The 23,691-nt window shown below is 40.7% G+C and overlaps 1 protein-coding gene across 41 annotated transcripts in view; it reads left to right on the forward strand.

Moving 5' to 3' along the window:
- LOC117960833 (neurexin-1a) overlaps nt 1-23,691 on the forward strand; it is a 257,521-nt gene that overhangs the window by 162,522 nt on the left and 71,308 nt on the right. For all 41 annotated transcript variants that reach the window (XM_034899036.1, XM_034899035.1, XM_034899034.1 and 38 more), the window contains one exon: nt 2,952-3,133. In XM_034899036.1, the coding sequence (XP_034754927.1) occupies nt 2,952-3,133 (182 nt within the window). The remainder of the gene's footprint in view (nt 1-2,951; nt 3,134-23,691) is intronic.

Raw genomic sequence — 23,691 nt, forward strand, 5'->3', positions numbered from 1 at the left:
CTAGACAACTGCTTAGAAGAACCCATGGTGCTGATTGTTGGGGCAAGGTCAGATGAGTCTGGGCATTTAAAACCTTAAAATTTACATTGCCTGAATTTTTCAGACAATAATTGAGAATAATCCGTGACACTGTCAAGTCTCTTTGCTTTCTAAAGGTTGCGGTGCAAACCCTAAACTCTACAGGGTTCCCAAACTTTTGCAAACGCCATTTTTTTGTTTTCTGTTATTTTGAAAGTGTAAATGACTGAAATAAAATCTAAAATCTAAAATCCAAAAGCCTTTTGGCGATTTTTCCATCTTTTCTTGGCTTCTTTATGCACATTAATACAAATCTTTACCTGGGGTGCCCAAACCTTCGAGCAACACTGAATACAGGGAGTGAATAGGGAATAAACTGAAACTCTTTTCAAGTTAAAGACACAGCAAACAGCCAAGTATTTCCAGGACACAACTGTATCTAATGAGTACAAGAGATCCATATCGGGCCCGGTGTCCCAGGAGAGCACACAAATAACAAATATGGAGCCAGTGCATAATTACTCCCACCACTAGAGTTACACAGGCACGTGTCTGCTGATTTCATGCCACTGCACAACTGTGTAGGTGTATATTAGCCATGTTTCTCCATGTATCTTAATCCTCAACAGTCCCTCAAGGAGTCTTTCACAAGTCTTATATGCTTGTATGGATTTTAGCCTGCTTTACCACATATCGGCAACATTATTATGTTCACTCACTGAATCCTCTTTGGAACCATTTATATAATCTGCATGTCACAGAGTAGTTAGTTTAGTTGACCTTTGGTGCCTTGACATGAGGGTCTTGCTGTTTATCCATTTAGCTTAAGGGTGTCTCTGCACACCAACCCACTGAAATGAGCAATCTTTAAATTATAGTTTTTTTTTGGGAGGTCACTGAAAGTAAATAAGCTGTCAGTAGGATAAAGTGGATGTCAAATCGTATGAACAGACAGAGGGGGGGAAAGAGACGCTTAGGGGCCCACTGAGTTCCAATACTGACATGGTTTAAAAGAGCTTAATTATAATAAGCTGGAGCATGGAGCAAGTGTTTGGTGGCTTGCGGGAAAACTCTGAGACAGCGACAACAGTCCAGAGCGAGATACATGAATTGGAGATTGCTCTGTGAAGAGGCCAACATCAGATATGCATTAATGGAACAAGGAGGGTTTTCAGTGGTAGCCGGCAGACTTCATGAAAAAGAAATGACTCCTGCCTTGCAAATATATTATACATAATATCTTATCCTATGTAGAAGTCCTCAAGCTTCATAACGCTTTATCCATTAGGTGAACAAGAGTGCTTAGTGTTATTTCATTATGTGTTACAGTTGCGAGTTATGCTTTATGAAAACAATAAATTCCACTATAGATGTGCATGTCCCGACCTCATTTGTTAATCACATTATTGTTAATGAATGATGCAATTCTTTTAGCTAATGGTTGACAGTGTGTATTGACACAAATGAGCGAATGGGATTGGAAAAGGAACTTGAGAGTAGAGTAACGCGCTTTATTCACTGCACTAGGAAGAAAAGCCAGAAGGAGGAAAACAACAGAAATATATAAATAAATGCCAAATATATCGATAGTTTTATGTCCTCGTGAACTGGTTTACAAGAAAATATTGGAATTACAGTCAAAATGATTTATAATCTATTGTTCAGGCTAAGGCTGTTTAACTCCCAGCCCCTATGAATAATAACACACTCTGTCTTCCTTCTCTCCCTCATTCTCTCTGTTTCTCCATCTTACTCACACAGACAGAAACTACAACACACATACATATATATACACACACACACACACACACCCATACGTAAATGCATAAAAAAGTAGCAGAGCTCCTTGTCTAATTTTTCATGAAGATAGCTGTTTTTATGCAAATCTGACAGCTGCATTCATTTTCAGGCTTTCTCACAGGCATTTATTTCCCAATCACATACTCATTCATTCACAATTGTACACACATGCACAATTTCGTCCTCAAGCATACTTTTCTATGTCCTGGTAGAATTTAATTGAAACACTATCCTAATCAAGGTTTCTAATTGGGAAGATATAGGCACTTATTTGATTGAGAAAAGTCTGACAGCTCTGAAATGCCGAAGCGCCGGATGGTTGAAAAGCGTCACAACCTGAAACTGTGCCTCTATACATGAATATGCTCCCACTTAGACCACTTCCTTCATTAGTCGAGACGGACTTATTCCCAACCATCAATTTGTCTAGGTCACGGTCATAATGCCACAAGGCTTTTTCTCACTGAATGGCTACATAATTAGAACCACTCTTTTATCCACCAGGTCCTGTTCAAACCTTTCATAAGGCTGCTAAAGACAATGAGCTAATGCTGCAAGACAGGAAGTAGCTGGTTTGGAGGTCACTAGGAGGGCATAATTGGACCAGTCAGTCAATAAAGCTGCCGGCAGCATCTGCCTTTGAGGCTGCTAATGAAGCGCGAGAAACTGGGAGGTGCACTTTTTGCGTGCTGGTTACCCAGGCACAGGGGACACCACTGCACGTCTGCTAACATTCACTTCTATCTCGTCCCTCTAGAGGTGCAGCAGGCACTGGCAATAAAACTGAGTAATTGTGCATTATTATGAGAAGATTGGCACAGGTACCTGCCTCCCTCATTTCCGCTGAATTTTCTCCTTCTCATGAATTGACATAAGTGTACTTAAAGCCTCAGATGGGGCTGAGAGCTGTTTAAGAGCGATATGTTGCTCTGTGCTTTGCAAAGTAATTACTCAGCACAATGAAACACTTCAGACTGATGGTGCTCTGTACACACAGCATCGATGCCGGCTTTGCTGTGTTATTAATGTTTCTGTGTTGACAGTCACTGGTTTGCGTTTAGTACACGGCTGGAAATGGGGAACACACTGTTAATGTCTCATTTGTGTCCTTTGTCCTTTTTTCTTTTCTTTAGCGGGAACAACTTACATATTCGGGCGAGATGGTGGACTGATCACATACACATGGCCGCCAAATGACCGTCCCAGCACGAGGGCAGATCGGCTAGCCATTGGCTTCAGCACGCACCTAAAGGATGCTGTCCTGGTGAGGGTGGATAGCTCCTCTGGTCTCGGAGACTTCTTGAAGCTCCACATTGTAAGTCAAGAACCTGTTTATATACATGCAGCGCATTACAATCAAGCCCCGTAAAGGTCCCTGTCATGAAAATGTCACTTTGAGGTTTTTTAAGATTTAAATGTGTGCAAGGTGGGCAAGGTTACCTCCCCTTCCTCTGCTTCGCCCGCCAAGAGAATTTGGCCCACCCATGGGAGAGAGAGAGACGACATGGCTTTCAAACGAGCAAAGTGTTTTTTTAAGTTGGTCAAGGCCACACCTCCAGCCTCCACCTTGCCTCGGTCAGAATCTTCAATCAAATTTGATCAAACCACACCCACACAGCCCTTTTTCAGATTATTATTTTTTAAATGTTAAACGCTTCACAATTAATAATATAAATGTTTTTGTAACATGAGTTGTTTATTTAATCATGAATATCCAATATTATAGAGCTAAACCAGCAATAGTGCTGAAGTTTTTAACCACAAAAGAAGGAGGAAGTCATGATTTACTGGCAGGTACAACATGCATGACCATCAGCAAGTTTATGTTGTGTGTGTGTGTGTGTCTGTGTGTGTGGTAAGAAGGAGCCCTCCTCTGGCCTGTGTTATGTTATGGCCACTGTGAGTGTGTGCAGCAGGAACTGAGGGAAATGGTGCAGTAATTAGGGTTGGTTCCATACAATGCGTCTCCGACCTGGACATTTTTCTGATTACCACATGACCTTCCTCTCACTAGTACCCACTTACTGGATGCTATTTATTATGCTAACTATAATGACAGAGGAGAAATAATTTTCGGGTCATGAGAGGACACAAGGGAGCACAAGTTAGCACAAAGAGAAGTACCCACTGACAACAGTATTCATTAGTGCGGGAAGGGCGGTGCTGTAGGGAATATGCCACAGCTAAACACACATTGGTTATATCATTTTAGATAACACCTGATAAAAATGTAAGTTTCCTTTCAAGTTGTGTTGTTCAGTTATGAACAACATGGTACGTTTGAAGGATGAACATATATGGTTTTCTATAAGGACCCTAAGGTTATTGTGTGCTTTCAATTCAGATAAACAGAGGAGTTAATTAACCTAACTGGCCATTGCATATTAATGGTGCTAAAAAGAACATGAAATAAAAGTTAAACAATAAGTTAGTTACAGTATTAGTTGGTTCTGAAAAAGATTCCAGAATCAACTAAAACTAGGCATTATGAAAAAAAGTGTGCAGCGGTAAGAGTAAAGCTGAATGTTATATGCACTTTCACAGACACACTCATTCAGAATTTATACTGGTCTCGACACTGCCTGACAGATTTTTTGCCTGTAAATATTTTCTTATTTTGTTGACATGGAATACCTGTGTCCTCTTGTGCACACAAAGCAGCAACTAGTGTAAGCCACTACTAACTTGTAGAGGTAATGTAATAAAAACAAATGCCTTGCACAGACAAAGTAATGAGAAATGCTCAACCTGAGGACAGGCACAGTGGACAGATGGCTGTCCAACTAAATGGAAATCAGCCTAGACATCTTCAGCTGGTAATTTTACCAGTTTCTTTTTTATTATTACCAAGTTTGTTACATTTGCTCATGCTACATTTGTTCACATTGTTACATTATATGGGTTGTATTGTATATTCTGCTGTAATATTATTCCCACACAAGTTTCAGACTGAACTACAGAAGATGTAAAATGTACCAATTTAAATTTATAATCCTAAACATTAACATCCGCCTACTGAGAATAAGTTCCCACGCATGACAAGAGTGATACTGGCCAGGAGCTTACATGAACATTGCACATAAACACACAGGAAAGCTACAGAGCAGCACATAGTCACAAACAGGAAATTGGTTTTGAAGTTTGCCTCAACCCAAGCTGCCCACACACCTATATTCACACATACAGTAAGCACCCAGTGACATAACAAGGCCTGTCCTGAGGACTAAGAGCAGCCGTGATGTTGTTCTTGTGAGACACCTCCGTACTCGCTATTTGTGGATTTGGATTTTTCTTTAAGCCTTTGGGCCAAGTGATTTTTATCCCATAGTTTTAATCCAGGAGTAACCAGACAATTTAAAAGTATATAACATTTTTCATGATCAGTGGTCATCACCAAATGCCACGCAGTAGGGCTGATACACCAAACCCAGGGTTTGGTTCTTATCACCATTTCTGACAATTCAATACAAAATGAAATTCTTTTTTTTTTGGGTGGGGGGGGGGTCCTAATTAAAGGTAATACCTAATACAATATTGTTTTGTGCCACATGGCATTGTTTTTTCATTTAATACATTACACTTTGCAACACAGTAATTCAACAGATAGCTAACTTATTGATATTAATTGATTTAAATGTTGATCCATCCAACCCCAAAGATTCTTTTGTACCTCGAAATAATGTTTCCAAAATTGTTTCAGTTGCTCATTAACTTGTTGGAATGAGACATAAGAATAATGGCAACAGTAATGGACAATTCCGCCCCCAACCTGTAGGAGGATCGAAAAAGTGCTTTGGTACATACCATTAAGGTGCTGGTTGACAAGTAGCTAATGCTAATGTAATTCTTGGTGTGTAGCATAAGATTACGACACCGTTCAACACGTTATTTTTAGTATGATTGTTTTGACCACGGTCAACAACTCTGGGCCAACCCACAAATTCACCAGTAGCGTTAACTGTATAGATAGACGACTAATCTAATGGTAATTTAGCTAGCTAGCACACCCATGTCTTTTGCCTCTGTCTCCTGTCGCTGCGAGGCTTCAGTTGGGATGAGAGCGGACAGCAGCCCTGGGGACATATCCATTCCACACTCAGCCTCCAGCCAGCTAGCCGCCATTCACTATCATTACAGCACCGGACCGGCCCGGGGACACATCCACAGTCATCCCCCAGCCAGCTAGCAACCATCGCGGTCAGCACTTAGCTAACTCAGGAGCTAAGGACGCTAACCAACGGCAGTTTACTGAACCGTCGGGAAACGGACCCAGGCACCAGAACAGAGGCCACTCGTAGCGTTAGCTACAACTTCGTTAGTGTTACCAGTGCCCCCCATTTCGCTTTTAGCTGTCTTTACAGTTAGCTAAATTTACCAGACAAGACAGGAATAAAAAGGACTCTTAGTATTTAAAGATTTGGTAGTATTGGCTCTGGACGAGAAGGATAACTCTGGGAGTTGGAAGGGGTGTGTCACGATTCCGCCTACTCATTCCACGACAGAGGTTCGTGGAGCGGCGCGATTTCGGTTTATTTTCCATATCGTTACAGCTCTACCACGCAGGGATGCAATCAAGATGTTCAAAGTACATAAATTGGAATATGGGTGTAAAAAGACAGATGTGCTCTCTCAGATGTGCAAATGCTCCCTTAAGATCCCTGTGTGTTCAGCAGCTCTCTGGGCTTCTATCCACTTGCACGCAAAACCTGAACAGGGATAAAACAGGCAATATTTTCTTTTTAAACCACTTTCATGTGTGATAAAAAATGTCCTCTCCAACTATTTACATAGACAGGGTGCCTTTTTAAATCAAATGGCTCTACAGGGCTTTAATCGCTGGGTAGCTCATCCCTATGCAGAACTGAATTAATATACATTTGCTCACTTGCTATAACATCAGGCAAACTTTCTAACTTTTTTGCCGAACAATTACCACATTTTTGCATTTAATGTAAATATCACAGTGAACTCTCATCCAGGCCCTTGTGACCAGTGGTAAAGGTGAACTCCTAGAACTAGGCTTACTGTGAATTGCAGCCGGAGCTGCAGCTGTCTACATTTGAAAAATGTGCTCAGCAAAGACACTGGTCATATCTTAAAGCCTGCGACTGTAGACTTTGGCCAATCACAGAGGAGAGAGAGTGTTCCCAATGCTGCAATAAGAGGTCTCACTCAACTTGAAATGATGGTGTATTTTTCACACTGCATGACTTTCAAAGTAGTCAGATCACTGTACTTTACACACAGACATACGCACACACACACAAACATTTTTTTGAATTATTTGTGGTTTTCACACAACATGACACAGGACACTACAGGATGATTCCAGGAGGAATCCCGGACAAGTATGTCTGGTCTCCAAAATACGTTTTGTCCTGAAAACAAACACCACACACTCCCCTACAGGTCCAGATATTTAGCCTGCTACAGATCTGGAATATGTTTGTAATGCACCAGTGAGCTGAGAGAACAGTTAGCGCTGAAGCATTGATTTGCACCAAGCCAACACCGATTTGTCTCTGATCTGGGGCTTTTTTCGCAGAGCTCCAAAAAACGTTGGCGAAAGGAAAAGTAGGGCTGAGGTCCGTGTAGTGTGAACCAGGCATTAGTGGAAGCATCTCTTAAGAAGACAGTCTCAGGCTGTAAGCCAGGTTTTAGGTTCACTGTAGACTAGTGATACATGTTAAAGGTTAGAGACCTGAGCTGTGCACACAAGAGAGGTGAGAGTGGGGAGTCATAACAAGGCAGGGGAATCATGCAGTTTACAGCAGATGAATGCATAGCCTTGTTGATGAAATGTGCAACTTTCCATTGCCATTTTACAGGGGGAAATGTTGATAAGGCATGTTCTTACAGCAGGGGCAGTGGGTTGTGAGAATCTCCTCTCCTCTCGCATCAGCAGTCACTCTGAATGCTCACTCTAATTTATTTATTTCTGCACATTAATCTGGGGGCTTTGTTAAGTGTTGCATTTCATAAGAATATGAGAGAAGCGTGAGATAAAACGCAGAAAAGACAAGCATGAAAAGAAGAGCTAAGGTTATGCTCTTGATATGTGTTCATCTAGTTACTTAAGATGTGCAAAAGGCTTTTTTAACTACACAAATCATACGGGATGTGAGTGTATTGCAAGGCCTTTAATCCATGCGTTATAAAGTTGCAACTGTGTTTTGCCAAATGTTACCGATGAAACACCACAATAACATTTCCAGTCAAATGTTTTTGAACACATAAAATAATGGCTAATAAAGCTGTCATTGTGTTTTAATCGTGTTTTAAAAGACAGACAAAACATTTATTGTAACATTTAATTATCATAAGGGATATTTCTTAAGCTTTGTGCTGCAGCCAATTAGAAGAATAGCAGGAAATTTAATTACAATATGGAATTTGAATACTTATTGTATGAACCCTCTAGATATGTATTTCACGATTCACTGTCCTGTCATTAATTACACCAGGAAAGACGTGTTTTACAGCAAACCATTAAACACAGTTTTATGTGTTTTTTATGCAAGAATAGGAGCCCCTGCAAAAATCTTATCTGCCTGAACTGTACCCAGTGGCTCACACTGTAATGTGAAATTATATCGTATATAATGACTGTGGTCCAACTTTAGTTTAACAATGTGTTGGGAGCCAGTTAGGTTTTTATTTGGGATTTTTTTCTCTCTAAGCATACACATTTGATAAGTAACAGACTGTTGATTGCCATTACTTAAAATCTGTGTGTGTGTATGTATGTATATAGTCTTTAATTTATTTGGAGATGTACACAATGTATTATACTGCTGATTCCCAATGGTATTCTCCTCATTCCTTTCAGTTACCTCAGCTCTGAGCAGAAATGTCTTAGGAGTGTATCTTCAGCTGTATGAGATGGGATTAGACCAGATTTCAGTATTTACCCCCCTCCTTCTCCATCCTCTACATCCCTCACCCCCCTAATCTCCTGCTCCCATTTCATGATGACAGAAAACCCAGCGGGGCTTGAAGGACGCCATCTCAGCTCACACACTCCAGAGGGAATTTTCTGAGTAATATGTGGAGACTATGATTTAAATGCACCTCAAAGGAATTGTGATCCTTCCCCCGCCTCTCCTTTCTATCTCAGATAAAGACAATGACTGTGAAGTCGGTGAACCATCAAATGTACGACAATCACTTTCCTCTGGCTCATTACTGTAGCACACATGGTATGAAGACAAGATTCAGAATAATGCCTCTGCCATCTCTCCAATTATGATGATTCTCCACAATCCCCACTACTTTTTCAAAGGTGAAGCATATTCATGAGGCTACTTCATCCCCATGAGGATATAAGAGTTGTCTCTGATCTAAGAATTGGCTCTTCATGAGAGTGTACCTTGGTAAAGTGTCTAAGTAATGTGTATATATAATTAATTGCACTGTAGCTAATAGTCAAATCCATGTAAATATTCACAATGACATCGTGTAAATCTGGGAATTATGGATGTAATGATCCTTGGTGCAGCACCGTAATCCACACAGAAAAAGAACTGGAACAAAGTTTATACAATGCCAGTGTGCAGCCCTTCTCAGTTGAACATGCTAACACGTTTTACCGTGTTATGCATGTATAATTTCACCACACTATATTAAAGTAGAGGTGAATTTTAATTTGATGCTGTTAAGGTATTTTTTCCCAACAAAGGAAGAATCATAAATGCTTCCACACAAACATGGGCGGGTGTCTGTTATTAGAAATTCATCTGTACATTTTTAGAAAGCCATTTACACAGTGAAATGGAGACTTTGCAGTTTTCTTTTCTTTTTGTTGTCAATGAGCAGTGGTGACAGTGACTATCGGAGGCTTTGCTCAGACTGAGGCAGGGCCCCGAGGGGCCCACTGAGCTTGTTTTGTGTTGGTACTCAATCTCAGTGTGGGGGTTGGAGACTATTCCAAGCACTTTCTTCTTTCCCTTCTTCTAATTGCATGCATCCCTTTTAAAAAAGCAAGCTATGAAGGCACTCTGGCTAAGACAGCGACACTGTGAAGTTAATGTATTCCATAGAGCAGAGGGGATGGTGGAGAAATAATGACTTCTCTGGTGGAGCATTGCTCCCCTCGGTCCTCCTTTAGCTGACTACTAGAAAGGGGGCTTTCTTCTGATGGAAGACACCTTTAATTGCAGTTTCAACTCCTGCTCTCTACCCTATTAATCATGTAAAATGGCTTGAGAAGAGAGACGATCAGGCCTACTGTTATAAGTATCTCCATTTTCAAGTAATACATGTCATTTTTGTTTGTTTTTTAAGTTCACCTTACAGTTAGTTCAGATTATGTACTTATCGCGTGCTTCATTAAGTGAATACTGTAGTCTGATTTGATGCATCAGGTGAGTGTGCTGCCTGGGAGAGATGCTGAGGGTCTCAGGAGAGAACCAGTGTCACGCTATCCCCCATACTCCTATTAAAATACCTGTCCAGGGAAGGGATCTTATTCGCCTCCACTGCTCCTGTTACTCAGACCCAGTAATTAGCTCTTATCCTCACTCTGCACGCAGACATAGAACATACCTGCATGCGATACCCCAAGGATTTACTCTATACAATTTTCCTGTGTTGCTTGCTTGGTGAAGGCACACCTCTAGAGCAACTAACATCTAATATTATTCTTAAAATACAGTATGTACATATCTATAATTAATGGAGAAGAATTGCCGCTAGATGTGCTATGTGGGCGCAGATTAAGTGTTTGATTCCATCTTCAGCTGAAATTTTTTTTAATGTTTTTTATTGTTGTGGTTGATCAGTTGTGAGTTGTTTGTTGGAAACCCACTTTTTTTTCTCCTCATTACTCTATCAGCAGTTGCTATGGTAACAATCCCCCTATATGACTTGGCTGTTTAGTGCCACGGAGATGATAAGCATTTTATGCAGATTCAAAACTAAAGAGCATTTTTTTAAGGTTTAAACCGCAAAGCGGTAGAACCCTTCTATGTTTGTCTGTTATTAGTATTATTCATATTTATTTATTATTATTATTTGTTGTCTGCCGTGCCGGCTCAAATTCCTGTGAGCTGGAATGAGCTCCTAACATGAAACTGTACATGGTGTGAGTGTTCTTCTATAGAATTATGAACCCAGTCGGTCACATGGTGGCGCTGTAATTAAGGCTTCAAAATGCAAAATTTGAAAGGCCACGCCCCCCGTGCTGTAAGTCCGATTGATTTGAAATTTCTCACACAGGTGCAGCTTAATGTGCTCTACAAAAAAAAGCCTCAAGGACCATTAAGGGCCGCCTAGAAAGTTTTTCCACCATTTTGAATTCTTTGAAAAACACATTTTTAAGATCTCCTCCTACACCGTAGCTCCGTTTGCCACCAAATTTTTGATAAATAATCAGTGGATCAAGCTTATTAACCGTTGTGTTGTCTTCCCGTTAACCATCAACTAAAAATTAAAAATGAGGGGACGCTAACAATGCAAACAAACTGCAGTTGATATAGCGCAAATCAAGCTGTAAATGACTAAATGTTTGTACAATAAACACAAAACTTCCAGGAAATGTCTACATAATGACCTCAAACATACACTGCAAGTCTCATTCAAATTGACCACTAGGGATGGACTAGTGGATTGACACAAATCAAGGTTTGAGCTTGTGTTGGTCATTTGCTTTTCTCAATTTGCTGTGATCACGATTAAGCTACATATCACACTGAAATGAAATAAATGGTTTTGACAAATCAGTTGTAGGCGTTTAACAAAGTGCACTGTTTGTCCAAACATTACAAAGCTTGCAGGATATATTTTATAACGACGTTGGACCAAGTGTAAAATTACTTTGAAGTCGCTATTGAGAAAAAAGTTGTGAACTCGTGACCAGCACCTCACGGCTATATTTTTTGTTTTTTCGATTTTAGAATTGCAGTATCAAATCTCTGTTGCATTTGCTCAAAACTCAATCCTAAAACCAATTGGTGGAGTTTAGTGGAAGAAAACAAAGGCCAGACAACGCCGAGATCCTGGTTGCTATGTCTAACACAATAAAAAAAAGATAAAAACTGTAGAATTTAAACACAAACAAATGTTACAGATTTAGAAAATTATAGAAGTACATCTAATACACACACTGGAAGTATCTTGATATAAAAGGAACCATGTCCAAACACACAGTTGTTCCCCATGACATTTTTCATCATTGAACTGTCACGCTCTTACAAACAGGGTAGGAGTAAACACATCCATCTTACGATATGAGTTTCCATAGTTTGTGCTGACACAAGTCACTCTTACTTCTGTATGTTCACCAGCTCACTGGGTCAATAACTTAAGACAGCCTGGAGTTGCCAACCATCTGCACTTTTGTCAAAAGGTCTGAAAGCAACAGAACGTGTAATTTGAGGATCATCAGTAGAACAGGATGGAAGGGGAGGTGTATTCTTTATATTTCTTCTGTTAGACCACTTGTTTTCTAAACATATTCAGTCTTTCATTTATAAAGCATTGTAATAACAAATATAGTCCCCCCCCCGCCCCTTTTCCCTACACTCCTTTTGCTGAATCAATTAATCACAAGAATTTTCAACAGTTCCGACACATTTCAATTCACAACCAGATAAAATGTTACTCTTTCCCTGCATTCTCCTACATTCACTGCGAGTCAGTGAAACCAGAACTGCCATTTGTTAGTCTACATGTTTGTCAGTTTTTCAGTGCGCAAAGCTAGACTAATAGTTGACTGTGATGAGGAGAAAGCAGTGAAAGACATGGACGGGTGAGCTTCACTGACCTCATTTAGTCCATCAGTGTTTATTCAGTCACACAAACATGAACAAGGAGACGGCAACGGCAGAGGATAATAGTCCTTCACTCCTTTACCGTATTCCATGAGGTTGACATAAAGAATTCTTACTATAGAATACTGACATAAAGAATTCTTACTGTATGAATAGTATAAACGTGGCACCGGTAAATATAGCATTGATCATATGTCAGCAGTGACTGATTGTGGCAAAAAGTCCATATGTGAGAGTAAACGTCCTCTCATCTCTTTTAGTCATAGATGGGAAAGCCACTCAGCTCAGATGATGTACCTGACCTCAAAGAATCAAATCTCATCATCTCCATATTGAGAAGGGACAGCGCTAGAATCACCATTACTCATCTTTCAATTCCAATCATTTCTCAATTTGTTCAAGCTCTTTGCCACTACAAAGCCAAGTGGTCCATGAAGGGTGGGTGGGGGGAGGTGTGTGTTTGTGTGTGTGTGTGTGTGTGTGTGTGTGTGTGTGTTTTGGAGGGCAGGAAAATAATGTATCTTCACTTTTATTAGTGTAACAAATCACAGTGAGTACAGCTTGTCATTCTCGAAGCTGTACATCAGTACATTATGGGCTTGCCTCACACAGAGCAATATTGCCATAGCTAACATGGGGTAAATTAGATTTCATGGTCAATGTTACACTATCGGGCATGTTCACTTTTCTTCTGGGTTACAAGGTTAAGAGCATTGACATTCTATTTGTTATCAACGTTTGATGGATGAATTTAGTTTGGGTAAGCTGAGTCTTCCCCCTAGATTCTAGTTAGACATGTTCCTGTAAATTTATCATCCTGTGTTACTTTTTCCACTATTAAAATGGTAAGCATTCATTCATTAAATATGGTCTTAATTTAATTTCAGAAAGAAAAAAAAACCTATATGTATCGGTGTGTTCGTTCAGGACTGGAGCGTCGCAGCATGGAGTCACCATAGTTGTTGACTTTTGACACAGCTGCCCCAGCCCTCAGGGTGGGATAAAAATAGTCTCACTCTTTCTCGCTCCATTGCAGAAAGTACAGCGTCTCCCAGCTAACACATATGGAGCACATTTTCTCGAGAATCGCTCTATACAATATTTTGTGACTCTTTTAATGCCAAGTCTCCTCCAGTCCAACCCTAACCCTGGATAATCATGCTAAAATAACTATGGTTGCTAAGCAATTGGTATATATCTCCATTGGGTTTGTTTTGACTTGTTTAGACGACAACGTGCATTTTTGGTGTAGATGTTTGTAATTGGGTTAGTTACTGAGTTTACAGCACTACTTGTGGATTTTCATAGTCTATTTGCCATCACCCGATATGGACTCCTTAGAGAAACAGTTAAATGTTAGCTCAATCTCAGAAGCCATCAGCTATCGGTTTACCAACTTAGATTACCGTGCATCACCCAAGATTTCTTTAGTTCTGGCATAGGCAGCGGGTATGCAGGTAGCAGATACCTACTGTGATAACAAGACTCCCTGTTCCATGCGCCGGGTCCAAATAGGAACCTGAGAATGGAGTTGAGACAGTGTCTCTTTAAACATATATTTGCAAATGAAAGCAGACAAAATAAAAAATATTAGAAAAAGCTGCACCAGACGTTAGTCGATGGATTCAGAGATTGCATTTCAGCAAATGCTTGCTTCCTGTTTTGCTTTCCGCACAGACTGTTTACCGGCATGCAACCAAAGCCCACTCACTCGTTATTTAGTCAAAACAAATCAGAAATCAGAACATTTTGGTTACCAAAATCGTGTCTGGTACCTGGACAATACACTGGATTACTTTTTCACTGACCATAGGGTGGTCACAAAGTCTCTTATCTATCAGTTTAGCCTTAAATCAGCCACAGCCAGGAACCTTTGACGAAGGTAAACAAAACTTTCACCAAATAAACGTACATATGCATATGAAATGACGTGTGATTGGCCAAAGTCTCCTGTGACGGCTAGATTGATTTAAGACTGAATACAGAGACAAGTATGAAATGCACAAGTCTAGGTTTCTCTCAGACCACTTGAATTACAATACAAGAACACAAGAATATATAATTTTTGTCCCACGACAACAAAAATAAACCGCCTCCCCCGTCTTTAAAGTGGACAAGAAAGCAACACAAGATGTCAGTGAACATCTGCGATGGGAAACACCCACCCAGAGGCTCAAAGCTTAAAAGCTGTTTCCATAGATATGTCCAAAAATGGTTTATCCTCTTCTGAAAAAGAAAGAAACATGCACAATAGCTCCAAGATAATTCAAAATTCAGTTTTAATTTAACACTGTATGTAATACGTATTTCCTGAAAAACCTTTCATAAAGATGTTGAACAAGTGTGCATATGCACATACATACGTGCATGTTTTTCTGTACTCTTATTGTATGCCTAGTCAGCCTGCTGGTGTTTACCAGGGTCAATTAGAGAGCAAAGTCAATTTGGGCCAGGCCATGTCTGAAATGACTTACACATATCCCCAGCAAAGACAAAATCTTCCAGGGTGCTTCTCTGCTAATTATTTCATAATTGTTGTTGGTGCCCTGTTGTTGATGACTTCCATAGTGCTTTGTGTGGGGCTGCATGAAATATTAAACAGACGTCTGGCCTTGTTCTGGTCAACTTAATTACCTTTTTCACCGCTGCACTGCTCTCATCTCGAGCCCCTTGTGCTTTCCATCGAAGCCTGTTTAAAATATAACGCACATACAAGCATGCTGTTTTTAATAATGTGCTGCTGTGGAAACGTGTTGTGTGTCACATTGAGAAAATTGGTGTAAACTGTTGGTGGTCTAGCTCAGTTAACTTAAGTCCCTGATTTAGTTATTTTATTTACTTTCTTTGTTTTATTTTGTCTTGTTTTATTGTAGAAAGTCTCTCACCCTATGTGTCAGGCAGGAACAAGACAATGATGTTCTATTGTTGCAGTTTGCTTTCACAAAAAAACCACACACTCTTAAAACATTAAGAGTAAATGAGCAGCAGGAAGCTACGGATTGAAAGGCAAGACATATCATGTAGACATGTGGAAGTCAGCACAGCTAAAACCTTAACTTGAGTTGGTAAGATAAGGAACTATATCCGCTTTTAAAATGCCTCTTGGCTTCTGGGAGAGCAACCACACAGTCAGCAGAAACACTCACCGTCTTCATGTCCCCCGTTTATGAATAATGGATTTAGTGACCCTCCCTATATTCCCCATAGCCACCAGTCAATATTTGTCAGGTCCAACTGAGGGACACAGAGATTTTAACTCCAAGTATACTGTACTTTCAAGTTAAATATTGCAAGACCCTTGTGTATTTTCTTTATTGTTGTTGCTCTTAGTGCAAACTGGCCGACCAGTGTTGTCTTTTCTCTCAGCTACATGAGACTTACATGGCAGCCAAGCACTCTAACAGAGCCCCAGGTCGTAGATAGCATATTCCACAGCCTCATCAAAGAAATTGTGTGTGTGTGTGTGTGTGTGTGTGTGTGTGTGTGTGTGTGTGTGTGTGTGTGCGTGTGTGTGTGCGTGCGCGCGCGCACGAGAACGTTAGAGAGAGAGAGAGAGAGAGTGACAGAGAGTGCGTTTGTGAGAGAAAAGGTCTTTGCCGCTCTGCTATAATAAGAGCTGCGCAACGAAGGCCAGCAGGGCTGCCTGTGCAGGAGCAAACAGCCCATGACGTGTCAGCAGTCTACATGTGCAGTACAACTCATACAGGGAGATCAAACAGACAGGCACATGTTGTTCCTTTGTCCTCTTCTATCCCTCAGGTAAGCACATGAGGTGAGAAGAGCATCCCTGAATCAGTGGCCTCATTCTGCTCAGTTTATTAACCATGCAGTGCACCTTATCTCCGGAGAGAAGAGAGATGTTGCGGGGAGAAGGTTGAGTTTTGTTTATGTTGTAGTAAATGTTGCACTATAGAAGAGGTGTTAAACTTTATGGCTCATTCTGCAGGTCTTCTAAGAAGTTGGTTTGAGTGATGGTTTGGTTTTTTCCCCAGAAGGGCGAAGCAAACACCTTGACAACAGTAATTAAAAGTGCATGTGAGGCCTAATTCATTTTCTTCTCTTTGTCTCCTCCCTTCACTTGGCCTAATAAATGAGTTATGCTTGAAGTATCTGCTTCTTAAATCCACCAGTGCATTTTGTGAAATAGCCTTGTGTCTGACAAAGAGCTGCTATAAAAGACTTAGAAAATTGTTGTGGGAATTCTATGTCTCTGCTGGATCCAGACTGAGCTTAACACTCGAAGTCAAAGTTGTAGTCTTACTTTACCACTGAAGCATAATAATGTCTGATCCGGTATAAAGCCAACACATGTACAGTGTTTATAAAGGGTTACCATAGGTTATGCAGGTGTTGCATATTGTAAGCTCTGTTTTGCATGGCTTAAACTCGAGGGTAAATTAAGAGACACGTAAGTGTACTGTAGTATTTGTCATCCAAGTGCTGTGTCATTGGCCAAAGCCTTAAAAAATGCCACCTTATTAATTAATACCATGCACCCCCTATTGCTGCTCTTTCATCCATGTAGTCATTTCTGAGGCAATTACAGGCCAGAAACCGGCTGTTATTTATATTAAAATGTAGCTGCTGTTGAGCACCAGTGTTGACCACGCTTTAGTCAATAGCAACACAAATCGATGGCCGGCCAGCCTGTCTGTGTGTGTTTATTTTTTAATCCATAAACATCCACTTCACAAACTCACAAACCTTGGTTGCCATGGCCATTATTATGGTATTTCCATGCTGAAGTAATTGTATAATCATTACCACTTCATGAAATCGTAATAGGTGCTGTAGATTAGAGACAAAGTATTGACATGAGCCAGTAACTTGTGACTCCATCAGTAGTAAAATAGATTACAAAGAAAAGTTTTTGTCTGTCCAGAACTAACTCACAGTGCTCCATTAAGTCTACGAATGTTTTTTTAGTTTTGTAATGTAGCCATCAACCTTTTAACACCATTTTAAATGTCAATAATGACTACAGCTTACAGTTTATTTGATTAAAGAAGGTAAAGTATAATGAAAGCAATGTGGATGTTGTATTTAATAGCCCAACGGTATGCATCACAGTTGCAGACCTGGGACAGTATAAACACTCATTTAACCTTGTAAGATATGCAAACGTGAACATTTTCTTTTAAAAATCTGAAGCTGCTGTACGCAACTGGGTAAATGAACGTTAACTTGTAATAGCATTTGTCAAAGGAGGTGAGTTGACATTTTATCAAAGGTGGAATATGACAGAACGTTTGATAATTGTCAGCCCCATTGGGGACTTCCTAACACTCCCTGGGAAGAGGAACAGGCAGTGGTGGGAAGGAGAGAAGCAGCAAGGAGCTACTCACCCAGCAGCCCTCATCAGCCTGTCGTATTATTTCACCACAAAGAACCACAAAGGGCTTATCTCACAACTACCTTCCCGATAAGGTCTGCTGCCACAAACAAAAATAAAAGACAAAAAGGAGCGCGCAAAAGAGCAAAGTGACAAAACGGAGCCAGGCTCCCTCAGTATGTTGGCCTTTTATTACCTTTCCTTGCAAGATGACTGATAAAAACCCAAAGACAATAAAGGAGGGAAAAAGAAGATAAGTTGGTGAAAAGAGAAAGGATGAAGCTAAAAAGATTAGTTAAGGACTGTGTAAGGACCCAAACATTTCATTAAAGTAAAGCCTTATGTTGTCACAGGGAGATGAGGATCAGATAAAATAAGGGAGGTGGTAAGAGGAAGTCTGGACAAGGACAGGAGCATACATGCATACATCAATACTGAAATTCAGAACCTCTAACCGACATCACTTCCCCATTACGGTTATTTCTGACCTCTAGTCCTGTTGTAACTTTCCCCACTGTGTGTCTTCTTCCAACTCGGAACTCCGCCCCATCCAGTCTGCAGCATGGAAGGAACACAAAGGGAAAGTGTCAATTTGCGTTGGAACTATCAGGACGATCGGGAGAAAAATGCAGGTCTTTCCAGTCATTTTAAATGGGGGTGGTGCTTTTAGGCTGTTGTGGTGGCTACAGGGTTACAGGGGGGCGACGGCAAGAACCATAGCGGCCTACGACGAAAAGTGGAGACCAATTCAACTTTTGGAAAAATGCAACCCGTCTTCACCCTGTGGTGGCCAATCATTTAACCGAGGATCAGACTCGTCAGTCTGTTTTGAGGCGGTGTGAGAGTCCCGTGCAGTAAACAGGAAACATCACTGCCTCCATTGCTGCCACAAGAAAGTTTTAAAACCAAACAAAAGCACTGAACTGCCAAAGAGCTTTTGCAACAGCAAAGCTGTGTCCCTCCTTCTCTTTTTTAGTTATTTTTCCTCGGTGAATTGGAGCTGCATTCAAGTGTGGTCGGAAATGTTGAGATCCATAAATGATCTGACAGAAAACAATAGTTGTGAAATATGAAGGATTAGAATATTTGTTTGTTTGGAAAAATATGCAGTTGTTTAGTAGCAAATAGTTCATCTGTGTGTTTCCTTCAACTGTTTTAAAATCACAAAGATACGCACTCTTTAATTAGAAAATATCATCTTTAGCTTGCAAGTGAACAAAATAATCGTCCATTAATCGTAAGCAAGGAAAGTGACTAATGAGTTGTGATTTTGATTTTAGGTCATATTGTCCAGCCCTAGTTGTCACGTACAGCCTGGTCCTCAAAACCATGTGACCATTCATTGCTGCCGCTGTGGCCCTCAGACACTCAAACACCAGTATGCATGTGTGAGTTTGTGTGTGCTCCTCACTAGTCATGTTTCCATCTCATTGTCAAGCGAATTTTAAGCAAACTTTTAAATTGCCCCATATAAGAAAATGCGAATTAGAATTCATCAACTGGTTTAGAGCGAATAAACTAGACTATGTAAACCGTAGTTCTGTCACAAGTTGACGTTACGCATGGTTTTAGATTGCAAACTGGCTTGCTAAATCAGAGTTAAGAAGTAAAGTTCTTTGGCTAAATGGAGAGAGGTGGCATTGTACAAGTTGGCTTCCTGTGAGGAATCCATGGTTGTAGCAGAGACATTGGGTGTCAGTAAGCCAACCGTACACCGCTGTGTATACGGGCAGGGCCAGTACGATTCAAGCTGTTGAACTAATTTGTCAACTCACCCGACGTTGCTGACGCACAGGCTATGGCCCACAGCAACTCCACTACACACCATGTGCCACAAGTGAATGGGGCACTGGATGGAACCCATATCCCAAACCTTCCCCCATCCGATGGATACCGGGACCATAGCCATGTGAATTAAATGTTTGCTACGTCTTATTCTGCAAAGCTGTTTCCATCTCCCATTTTGCGCATTCATTGTTTTTTCGAAACATCCAAAATCCACCTCAAGTGAGAGTGAAGACTTTTTAGCGGATTTCATGATTTTCCAAATTTAGCCATTTCCAGCATTTACAACATTTTTTTATGCGATACTTCAAAATATGCATAAAAATATTTTGAGGGAAACAGGACTAGTGTTGAAAGTTATTCAGTATTTCTGTTTCATCTTTTTTTAGGAGATAGCCAGGCAAACATGAAAGATGTAAGTCTGTGGAGAAACCAGTCATGGGGGTTTGAGGCATGTTACTTGTCCAGTGATATGACTTTTTCATTGGTCTTTATTCCAATGGACTATGTTACAGTTAACAGCAAGAGTGACACAAGATTAAAAAAGAAACATTCAGGAACAGCATGTTATACCTGCTTCTTTTTCTCTCTCTCAGCTCTGTGCTCCACTAGGCGGAGTTGCAGGCTACCATGGACACCGAGGTCCAGACACTTCTAATGCACAACATTTTTCACCATGCCAGTAGTACTTGCCACCCCTGCCCAATCTCTCCCCATTTATACCACAACTCCGGAAGAACACTGAGTCAGGGATGGCCTGAGATCAGATCAGTATGCTACCATATGGCAAGAGTTTTTTTATGAAACATTCTTGGCTCATTTTGATTCACACTGTAGTAGACAATAACAATATGGAATTACTTATAATAATGGGTACTTGTTTAAGTTTTAGATAGATGATAACTACAATTACAGGACTGACCTTTGGTAAAGTCTGGCAAGTCTATAAGGCTTTACAAGAAGCCATTTCAGTCCCCATGAAACATTGATTTATCTGTGCTGGTGCTGTTGAGGATGGTGTGCAGCTGCTCTCACTCTGCCCGCCAGCGTTGAGCTCCATGAATTTTCAGTAGACACCAAGAAATCAGAGTTATAGTTGGCTGTGAAGGACAGATCCCATGGCAGGGTGCGCATGCATGTGTGGTGTGAACACACATGTGTGTTTCAGTGAGTGTGAATTGTTCAATAAACTAATCACAGACCTCATCAAGAAAGCTGATATTTACAGCAAAGGTCAAGGAGTTGGGCCTGATGTGATCATGATGGAGGAAAGGCTGTTTAAGCCCAGCCACCTTAAGGAATAAGTAGAAGAGTGGGAGAGAAAAACAACAGAAAGGGAGAATTGAGAACAGAAATGAGCAGCAGTGTAAATGGATTAACCAGAGGAAGAAATGACATTTCAGTTTTACAAATGTGAGGGTTTAATATTTGCCTCGTATGGATGAAATGCTTCACATACATTAAAGATATAATAGAGACCTTTAGTGATCACTTATACTGATGATTTATGATGCATCCAAACAGTAGCGGCTAGGGCAAACGTGGACAGATAGTCAGATAATGTAGATCTAATTAAAACTCCCAGAGTGGGACCAGAGAGCGTATGTCTCCGCCACCCCACACACACCAGGCATAGCCATGTCCTCATTAGCACCAACAATGTCACTGGGCCTGGCCAACACGCTGCCTTAAAATGTGATTAAGAACAAAAAGTGCGCTATCTCTGAATGTATCTTGGTGCTTTAAATCTATCCTCCTTTCTAAGAACCAAGGTCTGATTGCTAACGTTAATGAAGACAGTAACGTGCAGGGGAGGGAGCTACCGGGCTTCAGTCTTTGAAAGATCCCCAGCTTTGAGTTTGGGGACTGGAAGAGTTGCCAGATTGGCAGCTGAACCTTATTGGCCCCTCATACATTTGATGAAACACTGAAACTGGTGAGGAATGGCTGACAAGCCCCCTTCCTTTGGCCAAGTCCTATCTTTTTTTTCTGTGTCTCTGTTGTCTGACTTTGTCACATCTGTGAATGTTTGTGTTTGCAAGTAATAAAAAGAGAGCAAGAGTGATAGAGAGACACTGTGTTTGTCCATGCGCCTGCTCCTGTGTATGTTCTGGGTGAGCAGTTATCTGATGAACTGCATTGCCACGACCGAGGCTTGTGAACACCCCAGCCAGAGAGACCCTGTTGTCATTGTTGTGTTGGTTAACAATGCTTTCCCTCCAACACCACAACTCACAGAGCAGCAGTAAGAGTTTGGCAGACCCTAATGGAAACGTCATCTTCCAGATAAAAGATGGCCCGGCTTTGATGAGAGGGGGAGTTATGGGAAGTATATAATAAAAGAACCATTTCCAATCGGTTCCGAAGCCAATTTAAGAGCGTTGAATGAAGACAGACGCTGTCATAGACAAAATGAAAAGCCGACAGTCACTCATAGCACTTCTCCACTTTGTCAGGTAGAGGGACCTTTCAATACAATGCTCCACACTCCTTCCTTGAGTGTGGCAGGCAATAACTCAGCCCCAAAGCTTGATTTGGGGATCAAAGAACTAGTGTGCACTTTGATCATCGTTCCTCTCTAAGTTTTCAGTCAAACTCAACTGTGATGCTGCGCTCACGCTGTGAATGTTTTCTGACTGTTGTACTTGGAGAAAATAATGCACTCTCTTCCTGATGTTTTTCTAACCCAGGTGGTACCACTTACTGTGAGAGTGTAGCAATAATTGGTGAAAGAAGTGAACAGCACTTAGAATCATAAAACTTGCTGTAAATGGAAAAATGATTTTACTGCATCAGCTGTTTTGGGTCCCGTTGCTGGGTTTCAAACAATGACTGCATGGTCATTATGGCAAATACTTAAGGGCTTTTTGAAGAATCAGTTGCTGACATTGAAAGCTGCACCAATTGTTGTTATGGATATACACCTTTTAAGCTGCGGTATGGATTTCACGTTGTAGGTAAATAAATTATTCTGAGTATTCTTAGCACTACAAATTGACTAAATAGTGGCAACAAACAGCTCTGTCCTGGTACCCTAAATGCTGGCTTTAACCAAAAATGCATGAAAAAGCAAGGAAACAATTATGTGCAACTAAGCAGACCTTACGTCAGAAAGAGAAGGAGTAAATATCGCTTTGATATGCTGAATTCAGTAAAAGGACATGTCACATAACTGCCAAGTGAGAAACATGCAACCAACCCTGACTTTCAAACAAAGCATGTACATAGCCTACAAAGGATGTTATGGTGTGTGTTTATTGCTAGGGAACTCCTACATCTGGTTATGTAATTGATAAGCTCTCATACCTCTGCTTAAAAAAACATAAATTTTGTATAAATTTTCTGCCAGGTATTCAGGCCCAGCAGAAACACCCGCACCATTCAAAAAAGGACCAACTGCTTGATGCGCTCACCTTTGTTCCCAACCTATCCCATTCCTCCTTTTGTCATTATCTCAGAACACAGGGAGCCAGAGGAGGAGCCGTCATATGAAGTCAAAGTATTCTGTGTCACATCAACCTCGTTTAATTATGGGTTACATCCAACACAAGCTAGAGCTATGTTTATGGTAATGAAAGCTGTATAAACAAGCATAAGGCCTATTTTCCTCATGCCCAATATAATCATGTTTATTAATACAAGCGCTACCAATGGGGGAATAATGTGTGTAATATGCAAGCCTGTTTGCAAAGCAGTCATTTCTCACTTTCTGCTGTTTATATACCTTGTCTTTTCCCACTTTCACTCTATGTATGATGCTTTGAAGGTGGTTATGTTGGGTGCATACATTGGCATATTTATTGCCTTAGGCTTTTGCATAAGTGATATCTGAAGTGATATCCGAAATTGTCAGCCTTAGCATGCACTCTCTCTATAAATTTGTCTGCCTTCTGAATTCCCCCAACTTCTCAAAGATGACACTCTTCATGGCACACATGTCCATTTCCCAAAAAGATTTGTCAGTAACTTCCCTTTTATCTACTATTC

Source organism: Etheostoma cragini, chromosome 17 (assembly GCF_013103735.1).
Source record: "Etheostoma cragini isolate CJK2018 chromosome 17, CSU_Ecrag_1.0, whole genome shotgun sequence".
Lineage (NCBI taxonomy): Eukaryota > Metazoa > Chordata > Actinopteri > Perciformes > Percidae > Etheostoma > Etheostoma cragini.